Source organism: Acipenser ruthenus, chromosome 13 (assembly GCF_902713425.1).
Source record: "Acipenser ruthenus chromosome 13, fAciRut3.2 maternal haplotype, whole genome shotgun sequence".
NCBI classification, from domain to species: Eukaryota; Metazoa; Chordata; class Actinopteri; order Acipenseriformes; family Acipenseridae; genus Acipenser; species Acipenser ruthenus.
In genome coordinates, this window is record NC_081201.1 from 22,919,100 (window position 1) to 22,937,299 (window position 18,200).

Below are 18,200 nucleotides of genomic sequence, written 5' to 3' on the forward strand. Positions count from 1 at the left end.
ACTGAAATGTGCTTTGTGTGAAGAGCCTTATTGCATTGAAATAAATGGTTACTTCAAAACTTCTAATCATTTATTAAAGTAAGATGACAGTTCAGCCCTAGTTTGAATGACCTGAAGACGCAATGTTAAGCTGAAGCGTTGTTCTGCCTTGATGTTGATTGTGTTTTTCTTGCTAGCTCCGGCAGCCCCAGGGTATGGAGTCCCTCCAGGAGGTCCAGGCTACGGGGGCTACCCACAACAGGCTCCCCAGGGCTACGGAGGAGGACAGATGCCTCAGCCAGGTAGAGCTGTTACTCCAGTCAAGAAAAATGAGCAGTTGCATTGTGATAATGATGTATTTTGTTGCACATGTTGCAGTTAGTAATGAAAGTGCCGCCTTGGTGTACGATAGCCATTAAGAGCCATTATTCTTGGTCATATCATTGAGGGCCAGTCAGCTTTAGGTTATTATTGTAAAGGTTTCTGAATCCTAACCTGTTCATGTTTTTAAGCTGTGTAGTGCAGTAGAATGTTCTAGGAGGTTCAAGATTGAAAGTCTTTTGTGTGCCCCTGGAATACTGTCGGGCTAATTCAGGGTATAACCATGCGGGTTACCATTTTGTTCCACTGGTCCCTTATATTAAATGGTTAACTACTTAAGGCCATGATGGAAGTTATTTAGCATATGCTGAAGTGATTAGAATAGGGACCTCCATTTGTGTTTTTAATGCTCTATAAAATGAATGTTTGGCTTTAGATACAACACTGTTCTTGTGTTTGTGTTCTGTTCATTTTATTTATCTTTTTGAGCCAGCCAGTGATACAAAAAATGTAAGTAAAAATAAAATAAAACAAACTGCATTAGGTCTGGGTTGAGAGAATTGTCTTTTTAATACAAGTCTCCCAATTCCAGGATACCCAGGTGGACCTATTCCAGGCCAGCCCCCAGCACCTGCTCCAGGACCCGGCCACGCCCCTGCACAGGTATGCACTGGAAAAGTACAAGCCACACACTCTCTCCATTCTGGGGTTTCAGTTTCAGAAACATGTAGTTTTGGTTATACTCTGTTTTACATGCATTCTAAAGTGAATTACTAATTAAGACTGTTGGGTAATTTTTTTATAAACTTTTTTGCAACCTGTCCTTCCTGCCTTTAAAACATTTTCTTTTACTGCACAGGGCTTTGGATATCATTTTCCTTCTAAACAAATGTAGAGTCACCTCTGTAGTGACTCCAGCCAAGTTATAAAGGATGGAGACAAACCACAGACCCCCTCAATTTTAATCTCAGTGAAGAAGTGATCCCAAGAACTGCCCACCTGGTCTTGTTTAAATTATATTCTGTCTCTCCTTTTATATGGATGGTCCTTTTTTGTAACTTTTGTTCATTATAATATGGTTTATCCTTTTTTTTCTAACTTGGCTGTAAATGTACCATTTTCTAAATTATGCTAAATGCAATAGCTGGCTAGGGACACAGTGAAATACAGCACCCTGTGAAATGTACTGTTCTACACACACATGTCTAACAAGCTACTTTGAAAAAGGACTTGTGTGCTGTATTTTGAGGTTCACCGTAAGGGTAATTCCTGGTGTAACCAGCTAATGTCCCTTTACAGTAACACTTCTCACTGTTAATGGTGTTAAGCTTTCACAAAGGGCATATTTTATTGGTCTTGCTAACTAGGTGTCTTTACCCTCATTTCTTACTCGCCTATTATGTCCTGTGCTATTTCACCACCTGAAACAATCAATATTTACTGTACTGTTTTTATTAATAAATAAATAAAAATTAAATAGTCTGGAGATATGTTTAATCAGTAAGACTTTTCACATTTTGGTACCTTTTCAGTTGAGCATGTGAACTGCAATATTAAAGTATTACGAAGTGAAAATACTGTGATTTGTATCTGCCGTTCATTTTAGGGTGTGTACACATTAGTTACTATACATCTGGTGCTGTGAAAAATCGATTGGTTTGATTGAAAGATTTTGCCTAATAACGCTGGACTCCTTAATAACTTTCTTCTTGATGGTCCATCTGTTCACAAAGGAAGAAGTTCAGTTGTCCTTTTTATATTGAATTCTGTGCACCAGTGTTGGCCCACTGACATTCACTTTCCTTCAATATTAATGGACAAAGAGCAATGTGTATTTTACTAGCTATTACCCACAGCTGTGCAAAGCTAAACAGACCGCATTGTCTCTTGGAGACAAATTGAAATGGAAACGATAGCCACGAAGGGATGCTTAAAGTAGATAAAACCAGTAATTACCCCCCCCCCCCCCCCCCCAGTGACCAGTTTTGATCGCAAACGGGTCACTGTTTGCTATCAGTACAACCTGTTACTATTTGTAATATTAATGAGTCATGACATTTTACAACCTCTTCCTGAAATTACCCCCAGGGTCTATGTATCCTCCCCCCCCCCCCACACACACCTAATCATTAGGTGTGTAGAAAACTGCTTTCTAACCACATAGGAAAGCATATTCTGTAAACTATCCCTCGTGAATTATACTATGCCAGACAAAGCTTTAGTATTGGAAGATGTAGAAGGACAAGACAAAAAGCAGAATGTCTTCCTCCATAAATCTTACCTGAAGTGCACTGACATTTATTTTATAGGTTTCAAATGTGCAGTTTTTGAAAGAGATGCAAGTTATATCATTTCTATTTTAAACATGCCATATGGTACTATGCTAGGTTAAAGGACGTTTTCAGTTGCCTTTCTCGCAAGAAATCTGTTACATTTGCACTTCCTGGCTCATTTAATCTTTGCAGTGTATTTGGGATAAAGGCATGTTACTGGTTGAAAGCATGTCAGTTCATAGGGGAAGAAGATGGTTGGTTAGGGACAGGACAGTAGGCTCTGAAGGGGTGGGGACATTTTCACTTTCTGGGTGAAATGACCAGGAAAGTACAAGACTACCAGAAAGCAAGGCCTGCAAACAGATTTCTTTACCCTAAAATAAAAATACAAGCTTGCTATAATATAAGTTTAAAAAAAAAACAAAAAACTACACATTTGAGACCTGTATAGTGAATGGTGTAGAAAATGTATGGAATTAATTACCTTAAAAGTGAAATGGAAAATTAAATATCTTTAATGTGCAAGTTCTTAACAGAAGTGACTTAAGTGTAGATATCTGGAGAGTTCATATTCAGTTTTTCCAGATCAATTTTTTTTTCTTCATAAATAGTGTAGAAAAAATAGCACATTGCTGTTTCCTAGACTGTTAGAATATAACAATTGTACTGCACTCTGCAGTAAAGCAAATACATCACTATATAATGCTGTTTTAGCGAAAACACTGTTCTGTATTGTTTCAAGATTGACTTCCTAGGAAAAACAAGCAACAATGCATTGTTCTTTCATGAAGTCTGATACCTACTCTATAGTAAGGGTGTACCATTTTAAAAAGAAACAAAGAACAGGAAAAGAACAGCTCTGGTCACTTCCTGCAAGCGCAGTGCTAAGCAGAGCAGGAAACTAATATATGAACAGTATTGTGAGGTCCACCACAATATTACAGAGGATAAAAAAGCAGAAGTTGCTGTTTGACAATTCTATATGTTCAGTGTGAATACCTAAAGACCTACTAAACCATGGACTTACTTTGCCAGAAATCCCCTACCACATGGACAATAAAGAATACAGATTGTAGTATTATATTTATGGCATTACATTGCCAACAATAGTTTCACTGTTTCAGAGTAGTACAGTCTCTTGTGTTACAATTTTATTTTAGTTCTATACTGCACTACACTTAGTGTACTTTTTAAAATTGTAATTCCTGAAAGACAAACTGTACGTTGTCACTGTTCATAGATTCATGTTTTCATTTCAGGATAAATTCTGGATTCTGTAGATTTAGATGTGTGTTCTGTTTTCTGTTTTGTTCTCCTAAGATGTATTATGGAGGCACACAATTTGTTGCCTGGGAGGAACCCCAAGGGAGTTATGAGCAGGTGACTGCATGGTTATGAGTGTGCATCTGTATTGCAAAGAATGCATTGCAATTTGAGAGTACATTTATTTTTAGAACACAGACTCTGGCCTATGTTTCGTTATTCCCTTTAACTCCTGAAATTCATGATTACCCTCCTGCACCATCCACAAATGCTTTTACAAAGCCTCATTTTTTTTTAATGAATTTGTTTTAAATCATTATAACAAATAATGCTAAGATTTTGAAAAGTGTCTCTGCTTTTTGATCTAAGCTATTATTCTACCCCATAACACAACCAATGCTTAAGGTTAAACACCAAGATTATTTATTTATTTTAAACCACAATAGATGAAGTGCAACAGTTTTATCTTCCCAATCAAACCAAGTAGCCGGATCTCTAAAAAAAACAATATTTGCAGCTTTGCAAAAAAAATATTGTTTTTAGTGAAATCGTATTAAATAATTTAAAACTACCAGGACTTCAGCACTATCAAAATAGGTACTGTCCTTTAGTTTTTGACTGTAAAGTGCTGATTTGAACATGGAATTGAACAGACCAGTAACATAGCCTGAAAACGATTCCTAGTTGCTGTTACCTAGTTGTCGTCTTTGAAAAACATTCTTAACGTGGAGTAACAAACAATATAGTCCTTTTAAAGTAATACAAGTATAATTTAAAGAAAAACTGTTTTTTTTTTTTAAATGGGTTAAAAATAGGTTAGTTTTATGCCGCTCATGCGGGAATGACTTTATATAACTATGTATAAGTAACCTCTTGTCTGCACTGTAGAGCAGTATAGGTATCTAGAAAAGATGACAGCACTGATAATAGACTGCTTTCAGAGCGCTTCACAAAAGACAACTCCACAGTAGAACTGTTAGAACCAGCATTGGGTAGGCCCTTAGACTAGTCAGTGCAACACATGTGAACTGTGTTTAGCAGTAAATGCTAGATGATAATGCAGTCTATAAATCAATGAATAAGGTGCCCTTGTTGCCAGTCTGCTGAGAGCTCTCCAAAGGATGTTTCACTTAAGCAAGAACACACTGAATCAGTTATAACTGAAACATAGAAACCCTTAAAAGACTGGAGTGCTAACCTGCCGAGCCCCACAAAACCTGTACCGGATTCCTTAGCTGAAAATAACAGATCGACAGTGTAGTGAAGAGACTTCTGGGGCTGAGGCTGACTGACTAATACAATAGTGGCACTGCTTTACAAACCAGAGAAAGTGTGTGGAACCAGAACAGCTATATGAATAGTATATAATCAGATTTGAAAATATCTTGATTACATTAATTATTTATACATCAATATTTAAGGTATAGGAATCAGACATGCATGAGTTTTAATAAATAAAACTTTAGAAAAACATTCTAAGCCAGACAAACATGCTAAATAATATTTTTACAAAAGCTTCCCTATGCATATTGTTTTGCTTTGCAAGTTTGAATATCCCTCCTTTAAACCTGATAATTAATCCTTTAAACCTGTATTAAGTGGAAATGTTTTGTAATTTTTAATTATCCACTAAAATGTATTACAATTGTTTTAATTTGACAGTAGTTGTCCTATAGCTAGAAATCGTTCTTGTTGTGCACTTCCATTTCCTATATATGTCTCAAATCTGGAGGGTACAGTTTCCCCACACCTCCACTGGCTGCTTCCCTGTCAATAACCAACCAGATGCTTCCCCTTTTGACTGACATGCTTTCAGCCAGTAACATGCTATGACCCAAAAGACACTGCAGAGGTGCAATGACTCAGCAAGTATAATATATTTTCAGTGAGAAAGGCAGTGGAAATTGAAACTAACTTAAAGTAGTAACAGGTGTGGTTTGAAATGAAAATACATGTTTGCTATTACATGTGCTTCTTTCAAGACTGCACATTTGAGACATATGTAGTAGACAGATTAATGGAATTATTAAGATAGCTACAATTACTTTAATATGTTTCAGGCTTGGCAGTAGTCTGATTCGTCAAATATTTCCCAGGTTAAAACATCCAAGTGTTTGCAACTGGGGCATAGGTCAGATTTTAACTTGAAGCGTTTTTTTCCCCCAAAATAATTGTAAATAGTTTTCATTCTTATATTGTTTCTTATGTGCCTAAAAGGATGAGCACCAATGTTAAGTGTGCTTGTATAGTTATCTTGTGGCTACTCCTATGCCTTATGGATAACCCATTTCATTTTGTGTTTTCAGCCAATGATGGGAATGCCAGCCTATGAGGGGACAATCAAGCCGACCCCCAACTTTAATCCTGAAAAAGACGCCGAGATCCTGCGGAAAGCCATGAAGGGATTTGGTAAGCTCCTAATTATCTTCTATTCAGTTTTGTCATGGTTCCCCAGCTGTGATGGTATGGACACTTTCACAATAGCCCCTTATATTTTCTGAATCAAATTACAAATCATATTCTTATATTACTTGCCAGTAAACACACTAGCATCTATATCCCTGGTTCGCTTTACTACTGCATTGTATGCTAAACTTTGTGCATTTAGCACAGTGTCCTGCCAAATGGACATTTCCCTCTTTGATTGGTTAGGAAAATATATACATTGTGACACTGACTGCCTATGCATATGCTGGTGGTGATGCATAATGCATGTACATTGGAAACTTAATTATCTGAACGGGTGATTTACAAACCTGTGAAAACTTTCAAATGCAATACTGTTCTGTTAACAATACTCACATCAGTAAAAGTGGGAAAATGCACATCCTCTTTTGATAATTAAAACAGGATTCTTTATCTAACTTCTCTTTTCCTTGAGGCCTTTCATATTTTTTAATAAATTGTTACTTAAATGAAATGTTTGTTTTGTTAAGGGACGGATGAGCAAGCAATCATTGACGTTGTTTCCCGTCGTACCAATGCAGAAAGACAGAAGATCAAAGCTATGTTTAAGACATTGTATGGGAAGGTATGTGTTTTTCATGTGAACCTAAAGTATTTATTCAGTAGCTAATATATATAATCATTTATCTACCCAATGAGGGACACGTGTGTATTTTATTTTTAATTTGAAATCGAAACCATATCCAAGTTTAGTTTATCTCTACTCCAGTTGATGTTTGTTTTCCTGGTTTTGAGGGACTGGTTTAGGTCGGCCAGGGTGTGCTCGGCTCACCGCGCGCTAGTGACCCCTGTAGTCTGGCCGGGCACCTGATGGCTTGCCTGTAAGCTGCCCGAGAGCTGTGTTGTCCTCCGACGCTGTAGCTCTGAAGTGGCTGCATGGTGGGTTTGTAGTGTGAAAAGAAGTGGCCAGCTGATTGCACGCACTTCGGAGGACAGTGTGTGTTCGTCTTCGCCGCTCCCGAGTCTGCGCGGGTGTGGTAGCGGTGAGCTGAGCCTAAAAAATAATTGGATATTCTAAATTGGGAGAAAATGCAAATAATAATTGGCAACCTACTAAATAAAAAAAATCATACCTCTGGTGCTAGTGCTGGGGTGGGTGCCTTCTGTTAACTAAACAAAACCAATACCATTTCAATAGAATGGACTTTAATAAATAATTAAAATAATAAACCATCGTCGTTATACACTGCAACTGTCGTGGACCCTGTTAACTTTTAAGGAGGCCTCTGAACAAGGACACGTTGATTTGATTCTAGTCAAATATCTGCAGTTGGACTCTACAGATGTCCTTGCTATATGCACCTGTACCGTGCTTGCAGTCATGGCAACTGCTAAATTATTTGGCTGTATGCAAATTGACTGTGAGTCCCACAGTAAATAAATGAGGTCATATGGTCTTGTATGTCACACTGACACTCTACTGAAAATTCTTCAGCAACTTAAATGAAAACCCTGCATAAAATAATACCAACAGTTGAGACAAAATGAACATAAGGACATTTGCAAATGAGAGGAGTTATATACCTCCTAATTCTTCTTAGTTCTAGGCTAAGTAATTGCAGTTATTTCTGCTTATCTTCATAGCTCATTCCGTTAAGCCCTGGAGTGAAATACAGCCGTTCATTATTAATTAATAAAAAATTCCACATGTGAAAACGATTCTGAAGCTGTAAAATGAAAGATACAATCACCCTGAAATGAAATACAACCGTTCATTGTAAATTAATTGAAAAATCCACATCTGAAAATGATTCTGAAGCTGTAAAATAAGATAGTCAGGAAAGAAGTTCCACTCATAGCCTTAGCGTTTTACACTACAAGTATTTTCCACAGGCCAGTCAATATTCTTTTTTTTCTCAACTGATCGTAAAAAGCAGCTCAAAGTTTTTCAATCTTCTGTGCCTAAAAAGAAAGCAGGAGCCTTCACTTGTCCCATGTACCCAGGGGAAAGATGATCTTTTGCAGCAAAGACAAACCAGAACTCTGGAAGGCTTGCTAAAGCTTCAGTTTCTACAATCCGCATGGCTTTAAAATAATAAAGTGGCCATTTATATTAACTAAAATCACAACATTGATTAGGTTGGATAGAAGAAATTGTTATCCAGGAATAAATACTTTAAGAGGAGACCTATTTTTAAAGTTTATTGTGACAACATGTTGGTATAAAGCTAATTACAATTCACTAATAATATTGTGGATTGATATATTATTATTATTGCAGTATATGCACTTGAGCCAATACCTAATTAAAGTTAAAGGCTTATGATTATGGTAAGTATGCATAATAGATAGCAACATTTTAAATCCATATGATGCAAGTGATTCTAAAATTTTGGAAAAGATGTTATGTCTATAAGGAGTTTGAACAGGGCTTGAACAGCCCACCCCAGTTTCCGAGTGAATCAGAAACAGGTGCTTGACTTGCTTGCTTGTTGTTTAACAGGATGTCATTAAAGATCTGAAGTCTGAGCTGAGTGGAAACATGGAAGAAGTCATCCTTGCTCTGTTCATGTCTACCACGTACTTTGATGCTTGGAGTTTAAGGCATGCAATGAAGGTACTGAATATAACACGTATACAACTTTTTTTTTGTTTCAAAATAGTGGCAATTACACATCTTAGAGGTATACAGCAAGTCATTTTTAACAGACATTCCTGGTTTGGTTGTTGAAAACTCAAACAAAAAGGCTGTGGCCGTTACTAAGGGCTTGGTTGAAAATAAACATTTCCAAATATGCAGCTGTAGCCTTTGTGTGATGGAATGCAACTCAGTAAACACAGATATGCAGCTGAAGTGCTTTCAGCACACTTATTTTCCTGTGCACTGGGAGGGGCGCCACTTCTAATCAACATAGGTTTAAATCTTTTATAGGACTCTCTGTCCAAGCAGGGAGTTGCAGTCTTATCGGAGAGTGCCAATTTGATTCAGACATAAACAGCTGATAACGAAAAGAAAAACTACAAACAAAAGTGAGCCAAACTCTGGTCTTCTGTGCTGTCTGCTGCCGTGCCGAGTCACGCCTTCTGATACTTTTACCTCCCGGTCAGGATACCTCCTTCACAATGTCTCAAATTCACAGCATTTGCTGTTTAAATGGAGCACAATGGAAAAATTATCTGCAACCATCAACAGAAAAAAGCATATTGCAGGTTTAAACTGCAAGACAGGGTGAATTTTGCCTGTGGGGGACACCTTGTCTAATGGCATGTTGCTGGACACATTCCACAAAGAAAATGTCACAATAATTAGGCATGATGAACTAGGAAGGAATGTAACAAACCCTTCACCTAATTCATGAACATAACTGAACACTTGCACAAGTCACATCTTCACTGAATTGTAATGTTAGAATTAAACATTGTTAGAAAATGAAAGAGCTTTGGTCCCTTGCTAGCAGTGTTTTTCAGGATTAAGACATGGCCACGTGGAAGTGGTTTAAGGAACTCCACCCATATGCCTACTGTTTACTATAACCTGTTAAACATGTTTTTTTAAGAATGAAAGCTTTACCACACCCATGGATAATCCTTTAAGTCAGTGAGAGGACTTGAAAATGAATTCAGACAGCTACTGAGGAGGAGCTGCTCTTCAGTTCTTGGACTATGTAATGTAGGCTAGATCAGCCAAAGGGACTTTATATTAGTAAGCAACAGCACCATCTAGTGTAGGGCAGGGTATTGCCAGCAGAAATAAAGTAAACTTGAGTCTGGGTTACTTCTATTTATGGCAGTCAGCTAGAAGTGATGAGCCGCTCCTGAACTTGGGTGAATACTCCTGAACACAGACTTATCAAATCAGAAAACATAGTATTTGAGTAATTGCAATAGATAATGCTTGCAAACATTGTAATATTTAAGAGGGCAGATAAAAAATTTTAAAAAACCCCTAAAACATAAGCCTATGTCCTTTTAGTTCTTGCCGTGCTCTTTCAGCAGAGTTCTGGCTTGTGATTAGTTGGACTAACAAAATATCTTAAGAATCATATCTATGCTTGATTATTTTGCATACCTTTTCCGTCTGTGTGGACTGTGAGTATTCTGTTCCGTGTTTGCATATTGCCTGAATCTCTGTTAACTGCGGGCTCTCTTCATCCGCTTGCAGGGAGCAGGGACGCAGGAGAATGTTCTCATTGAGATCCTCTGCAGCAGAGACAACAAGCAGATCAGGGACATTGTGCAGTGCTACAATACAGAGTTCCAAAGGGATCTCGAGAAGGACATCCGGAAAGACACCAGTGGACATTTCGAAAGGCTGCTCATCTCTATGTGCCAGGTGAGGATTACAGGGCAGGGTATGTCATGAAAGAAGTGGGTCATTCTGGGATAAATCCCAGGCACCCCACCGCATGTCAGATTTTAACAAAACTAAAAGTTAATTAGGATGATTCTTATGTTGTTGCATTGGACCAGTATTGGAGAGTTATAGATCTCCCAGGAATAAAAAATAAATAATCTGGTACCTCATAAAATGGCATTAAGAATGTGTCTCTTGTTTCAGACATTCTTTATGCATTGGTTTTCTTTGCATGATATATTTTTTTTATTGTTACATTAATTTATAAATTCATGGTCATTGTTGCCCCTACGTATATTTTTGTTTGTTTGAATATTGAAATGAATTTGTAACTATTTACTGCTGCAAAAAGGCTTGTCTCTCTACACATGAAACCACATTTAGGAACTGGTAAATGCAAACAAACTGGGCATTCAAAAAGGTCTAGTTTATGAAAAATGTAGGCTAACCTGGGGTAATGTATAAAAAGCTGTTTCTTCAGGTTTAAGGTTGAAATAAGACAACCAAAGACAAAACAAAATTGGCCTGAAATTCAAAACGTGTTAATTATATATTTACAGTATTTTAACACCTCTATAGCTACATTTCCATGACCTATTTTTAGGTCATGAAAAGTTAGTGACCTGATGTTTTTTATTGTTACATTTCTAGTGCTAAGAGTTTAATTTAAACAAACTATTTACAAAGTGTCAATATTCACAAAATACCAAATATTTGAAAACTTTGATCCAAATGTTGACTAAGATGAGGGATATTTTAATAGATATGAAGAATGCCCTTCTCTACACTCGGCTCACCTGTCAGAAGGGACAAGCTCTGTACTACCTTGTAAAAAGTAATCAAGCCCAAAGGTTATTATTATTATTATTATTATTATTTATTTCTTAGCCCTTATCCAGGGCGACTTACAATCGTAAGCAAATACATTTCAAGTGTTACAATACAAGTAATACAATAAGAGCAAGAAATATAATAACTTTTGTTCAAGCAAAGTACAAGTGTGACAAACCACAATTCAATAATACAGCAGATAATAGTGATAGTTACATCAGGATATGATTAAATAGTGATAGTTACATCAGGATATGATTAAATACAAAATACTACAGGTTAAACACTTGGCAGATTACAGTATTCTGAAGTACAGGATTAAATGCAGTAAAATAGGGGGCAGATAAGAGCAAAATAAAGCACATTTACATGAAGGGTGATAGTGTCCCAGGATACAAACAGAGGAGTTCTACAGGTGCTGTTTGAAGAGGTGAGTCTTAAGGAGGTGCTGGAATGTGGTCAGGGACTGGGCAGTCCTGACATCTGTAGGCAGGTCATTCCACCACTGCGGAGCAAGGGTGGAGAAGGAGCGGGCTCTGGAGGCAGGGGAGCGTAGCAGAGGTAGAGCTAGTCTTCTAGTGCAGGCGGAGCGGAGAGGTCGAGTGGGGGTGTAGGGAGAGATGAGGGTCTGGAGGTAGCTTGCATCCGCTCATGACATTAAATACTGTATGTCATGGTATATCCTGTGTTGGTATATCACAATACTAATTGTGTTGGTTCTTTCACACAGTAATATATGTCATTTTTGTTTTTAAGTTTTTATTTTTGTTTTATTGAATGTACTTCTTTTCTGGTATAGTCCAAATATCTAATTTGTCAGGGCGACTTGAGACACAATCCCAAAAGTGATGCTGCATGATCACATCAATAAAAATGTGATCATTTAGTTTTCTTTACCATTATATAACAGTTTTATCTTTTTTTTGTCACCAACTTTCTTTAAAACTTTATTTATGGATTTCCATAGCTTTTTGGGGTAATGAAGCAAATTGTGGCAGAGAGAGGTTTTGATTCTTACCATTGACACAATTATTTTCTTTGCCAGTATGCTTGCTGAAATTATTACCTTTTTCTTTTCTATTTCGGTAAATCCAGGTTAGATGCAAGTCCTGATATGACTAGGAGTGGTCTTTCTGGAATCTTGTTTTCTATCATAGTATGTATCTGTCACCACTTAATATTATGATTCTAGGTGTCAACCCACCCATCTGCTTGTTTGTGCTATACTGTTACTAATAGTTTAATTGCCCTACAGTGCACGCTTTCCACTGGCATATCTGTGAACTGGCCAACTCACTCAGTCCATGGATTTTACCAGTCCTGCACTGTGCAAACGATTACATATTTTGAAGCCTTGATGTAGAGTGTTTTATTTTTTAATTAAGGGCAACAGGGATGAGAACCAGACTGTGAACCTCCAGAAAGCCCAGGAAGATGCCCAGCGCTTGTACCAGGCAGGAGAGGGCAAACTGGGCACCGACGAGTCCAGCTTTAACATGGTCCTGGCCACTCGCAGCTTCCCACAGCTGAAGGCTACGGTCGAGGCTTATGCAACGGTATGTATTCTCAGTGCAGAGATCATTTACTATCAGTGTTTGTATTGTATGGGAATACTTGCATCATTTTTTTTTGTCTTTGCTGCAGATTGGTAAACGGCAGTTAGAGAGTGCCATTGACAGGGAGTTCTCTGGCAGTGTGGAATCTGGCTTGAAAGCAATTGGTAAGAATCTAGTGAATGTGCTTTTTAGACTGTTTACAAGTTTTAAAGGAATTTAATCTACAGAGTTGTTTTGCATTGTTTTTAGTTCTACTTATGTTGACATTATTGAACAACCCTCTGGTGGCGAAATGATGCGTCACATAGTAGCTATCATTTTCTTTGCATATCATTCTCCTTGTACCCTCTTGTTTTCGCGGTGCTCTGACAATGTTGTGCTAATTATGAATTACAGGGGTTTTTTTTTTTTACTTAAAAGTTTTAATGATATTTAATATTACATTTTAAATGGCATTTGTCTATCAATATTGGTTTATTTTTTATTGAGTGGATCTTTATATATGTTAAAAACATGATCAGCCCTTTCTTTCAGCATTAACACATTACTTATTTTATGATCTCGGTTCATCTACTGCACATCTGTAGTGATTTCCTAATTTAAGTTTTGTTATGTCTTCAGTTTCACAATCTACTTTGTGAAATCCTGATGAATAATAAATTATCAGAAAAAGTAGTTCATTAAAAAGTAGTTCATTAGGAGGCTGTGTGGTCCAGTGGTTAAAGAAAAGGGCTTGTAACCAGGAGGTCCTCGGTTCAAATCCCACCTCAGCCACTGACTCATTGTGTGACCCTGAGCAAGTCACTTAACCTCCTTGTGCTTCGTCTTTCGGGTGAGACATAATTGTAAGTGACTCTGCAGCTGATGCATAGCACACACACCGTAGTCTCTGTAAGTCGCCTTAGATAAAGGCGTCTGCTAAATAAACAAATAAATGAAAAAAAAAAAAATTAAACTGCTTTTGTGTAAATGGGCAATGGCTCTCACCAGGGGCACTGAAGAGGTTAAAGTGCATCGTGCAAACAAAGGAATTCCAATAAGTCTTCCCTAATATATCAATACCATCATTTCATAGATCTTAAGATGTTCCTGTATGAAAAACACATACATTATGGTATAGGGGAATTCGATTTTTTAATGCTAATTTATTTGAAGCTATGTTGGAGAAGAATATTTATCGAACATTCCTTGCAGATACTTCAATGCTGTTTCCGGTCAACTTCGTAAAGTCGGAATTAGGCATTAAGTCAACATTGAAAACACGTCGGTCATAGGAAATGCAGTGATTTGGTACTGAAATGCAAGCCATTGCATCCGATTTCTGGGAGTTTTTAGTTATTTTAAAGAAAATAAATGGCAAACATTGTTTTGTTGGCTATATGCACTTTACACACAGCTTGCCTGCAGTAACTGTGCAATGCTTATTTGTATACAGTGAAGTGCGCCCAGAATCGCCCAGCGTATTTTGCTGAAAGACTGTACAAGGCCATGAAGGGAGCTGGCACGGATGACTCTACTCTCACTAGAATTGTTGTCACCCGCAGTGAGGTAAGTTAACAATACAAAATACCGTGCATGCCTGAATGCTGGGTAAGGCTTAGCAATTAAATACATCCAAGCACGATTGTCAGGAATTTCAAAACTATGGCAAAAAATGGATGTAAAGCAATTGGAGCTAACTAAATACTTTCATAATGTTGTGCACTTCAAATGCAGGTTTGCAGTTTCAAGAGAATGTCTCAAACATGTATTTTCATTTTTTAATTGGTGTTATAATCGATAAAAGAAGGTTCTTAGTTAAGAAATGCGTTACACTTCTCTTCCTGGGCCCTTTCACCTCCGTGCTGTCAAGCATCTTACTGGCTGCAGAATAATTAGGGGAAGCAGCTGGTTGGTCACTGACAGAAAAGACGGTCCAGAAGGAGAGTGGGGGAGTTCACTTTCCAGGTGAAATGACCATGAGGGAGTACTCATTGTGCAGGCTGATTTTTCAATTGTGCTGATTCACTAACTGAACCTTAACTGCATGGATTTACTTTCACCATTTCTGACATTAGCTACTAGAGGGAAGCTGGGATGTTTTCTGAAAAACATGGAAACGTCTGAGTATTTAAAAAAAACAAAATAGCCAGGTATACATAGCTTACACTTAATTTATAGGCTAAAATAATTAATTTGTAGCTTTTTTTCCAAAATACTTACAATTGAGGTATTATTATTATTATTATTGATATTGTGCAACATATCTGGTTATATACAGTTGCAGTACTGTAATTGTATATAGCCTGTACAGCCTACAACATATGCAGTTCGAAATAGACATCTGTCATTTTACTGCATTTAAATGCCTAGATTTACTAAATGACGGATAATGTAATTATACAACACCATATTAAAATATATTCACATCTGTACAGCATGCTTTTGTACAGTGTAAGCTTCAATACTTGAATTAATATACAACTTCATATGGCAGTCTTTTTTCAGAAGTTATATTCCAGTTAACAAAAGTAGTGACATGCAGCGTTAAGTTAAAATGTTCACTGTGGTAAGCAACTTAAATCTATAGTTAATAATGAACTGGACCATTGATCATACACCCTCTTGCAAATATTCAAGCATACATTACTTTTAAAGTCATCCATTTAACATATCTGGAAAACTAAATATACAGGCACCATAATAAAAATAATCATTTCAAAGGCTTGTTGTCAAAACGTTTGTCTACATAAACATTTAAGTTTTACCTGTGTGTTTTTTAATTTTTGGAGGAATCCCATCCAACATCAAAATATCTCTAAGAATGGTGGGTTCCAGAAGAGAAACGTTGTCCAATTGGAAAGAAGTGAAACACATTTGTTGAGACATAGTAAACATGACAGGGAGAGGTGCCAGCTGCCACTGGAGTTTAAGAACCACATGAATAAGAAAAAGATTGCATTTGGCTTTAAACCCCTTTGCCTGGTCTTAACAAAGCTCTGGATACCACTAGTTTATATAATAACCATTAAACCACAAACCGGGGCTTTGATTATAGGGGTCAGTCTTTTTTCTAAAACTGAATTATTGAAGTGTTTTTAATGTCAGGTATAATTTTTTTTTTTTTTTTTTACTTGCAATCTATCTTCATTAATATTGCTGGTTGCTCCTGTTTGGCAGAGCAAAGATAATTTGAAAGGCGTGTTCTTCATTACCATAGTAATGAATAGCTGTGTGTGTGCTCAGGAAAAAATCCAGGCAGCGATCAATTGAAAATATAGTAGAACCTCAGAGTTACAAACACCTTGGGAATGGAGGTTGTACGTAAGTCTGAAAAGTCTAACTGAAAATCAGTTTCCAATGGTTTTAATACATGTGCACACCTGCTACCTTAATCTGGCGAGTAATGCAAGGGTACAGCACAGTAATGCAATACTCATAGAAGAGTGCCTATCTGGTTGCATTGCACGCATGGTCGAGTGTATGCATACTTATTATTAGAGTACAATAAATGGAGCAGAGCAAAATCAGTGAAACTCAGTCTGTTACTTTAGAGTTCTGATGGTTATGCATTTTTTTCCCTTGTAGATTGATCTTGTGCAGATCAAACAGGCCTACATGCAGATGTACCAGAAGACTCTCCACACAGCGATTCACGGGGAAACCAGTGGAGACTACAGGAACCTGCTTTTGGCAATTGTTGGACAATAAAGTCAAGCCCAATCCCACTACATTCTATAATCTTTTCTGGTTGTGTTTCACATAAAGGATTTCAACAATCATTAGTAATTCCTAGTGTGTGTACTGGAATAGATGTTTCAATGATTACAGCAGGCATTGGTTATCTCATTAGTGCTTTTCTTTTGTACTTGCTTAAAATAACTTTTTGTAGAATTTTCTTTTTGGTAACATGTATCATTTTCTGGGGTCAAACTTATTTAATGTTTATCAGCCTTCTTTCGCATTCCATTTTGCATTGGAGTCTGAGAAGCAGGTAGTAGATGCTCTTGCTAAATGTTTTAGTCCACATTTATAATTGCTTGTAACAATCAAGGTATGTGCCACAGTTAATAGTGACAATTACTGTACTCTATGCAGTCTAAAAATTTATATGAATGTGATGTTACATACTGTACAACGATATTGCCTTAGCAAGATATAAACCAAGTTATTATATGTGCCTGTATACAAATTTAATTACAATGCATTAAAGGGATTATGCCAAATACATTCTAAATGTTTATTTAAACTAAACTAGCAGACTTAACTAGGGTAATGAAGGGCCAGATGCATTTGGTAAACATGGTTATAAATGTATACACAGTGGGATTGTAGTTAACCTGCATGTTTCATTTGAATAGCACGCTTTTGCATGTTTTATTTACTCATATATAAAACCTATTTCTGTATTTGCATTTCAAATCAAGGTGCTCATCCCTGCAAATGAGTGGAACAACTAAACGTCATTTTCTGAAGGTGGATGGGTTCAGTTGTTCGCTTAACAAATCGTAAAATATCAGTGTCCGAGGTGCTGATGTAAAGTCTGTTGTCGGTGCCACTTCTAAATAAACTGGATAATACATATGAAGCAATTAGTAGTCCTTAGTGTATTGATTGGAAATGGATAGCCAATTTTAGATATACAAATTGGTCCACACAGTATTAAAGCAACAAACATTCTAGCTGAGCCCAACTACAATAGATGTATTTTACTGGGTCAATCCAATTTCACTCTGTATATGCTTCTCGACAAGTTATTAACAAGTAACTGTTATAATTGGCACATTAAATTCCATTTGATCTGCACATGCATGCAAACCAAAAGGCATCTCCTGGACAGGAAGTAAAGAACAAGTGTGTGCAAAGTATACATACACTGGTTCAATGTTCTTTTATAGTGCTGTGCTTGCCTTAACTCACACCACTTATAACTGTAACTTAACTGGTCTCTCAGATACAAGGCTATGACAGTGCACTTTTCTTGGATGATAACCATGATCAAACTAGACTTAGAGAATGAAGAAATACAGCTCTGTACCGAATGTGTGGTTTTTCATCATCTGGAATCCAAAACATTGAAAACATGTTTTCCACTTCTATGGGCTACTTGGGCCACAATCATAGATTCTAAAAGATTCTTCTAGAGAATATGAATTTTGATTTTAAAGCATGATATCTGTCAAGTGAGTTAGTTATGTTTTTATGCCTTATTCTCAGGAAATCTGTAATGCTTCCAGT

The 18,200-nt window shown here is 37.0% G+C and overlaps 1 protein-coding gene across 3 annotated transcripts in view; it reads left to right on the top strand.

The window, feature by feature from the left end:
• The window catches only part of LOC117418609 (annexin A7-like), a 139,277-nt gene extending 122,089 nt beyond the window's left edge, over positions 1-17,188 (top strand). For 2 of the 3 annotated variants that reach the window (XM_034031797.3, XM_059035752.1), the window contains 11 exons: positions 177-281; positions 893-963; positions 3,894-3,953; positions 6,143-6,245; positions 6,773-6,867; positions 8,746-8,859; positions 10,405-10,575; positions 12,813-12,983; positions 13,072-13,147; positions 14,419-14,531; positions 16,551-17,188. In XM_034031797.3, coding sequence (XP_033887688.1) covers positions 177-281; positions 893-963; positions 3,894-3,953; positions 6,143-6,245; positions 6,773-6,867; positions 8,746-8,859; positions 10,405-10,575; positions 12,813-12,983; positions 13,072-13,147; positions 14,419-14,531; positions 16,551-16,673 — 1,202 coding nt within the window. In that variant the 3' untranslated portion in view covers positions 16,674-17,188. The remainder of the gene's footprint in view (positions 1-176; positions 282-892; positions 964-3,893; positions 3,954-6,142; positions 6,246-6,772; positions 6,868-8,745; positions 8,860-10,404; positions 10,576-12,812; positions 12,984-13,071; positions 13,148-14,418; positions 14,532-16,550) is intronic. The other variant, XM_034031798.3, reaches the window with a different exon arrangement.
• Positions 17,189-18,200: the final 1,012 nt, after the last annotated feature.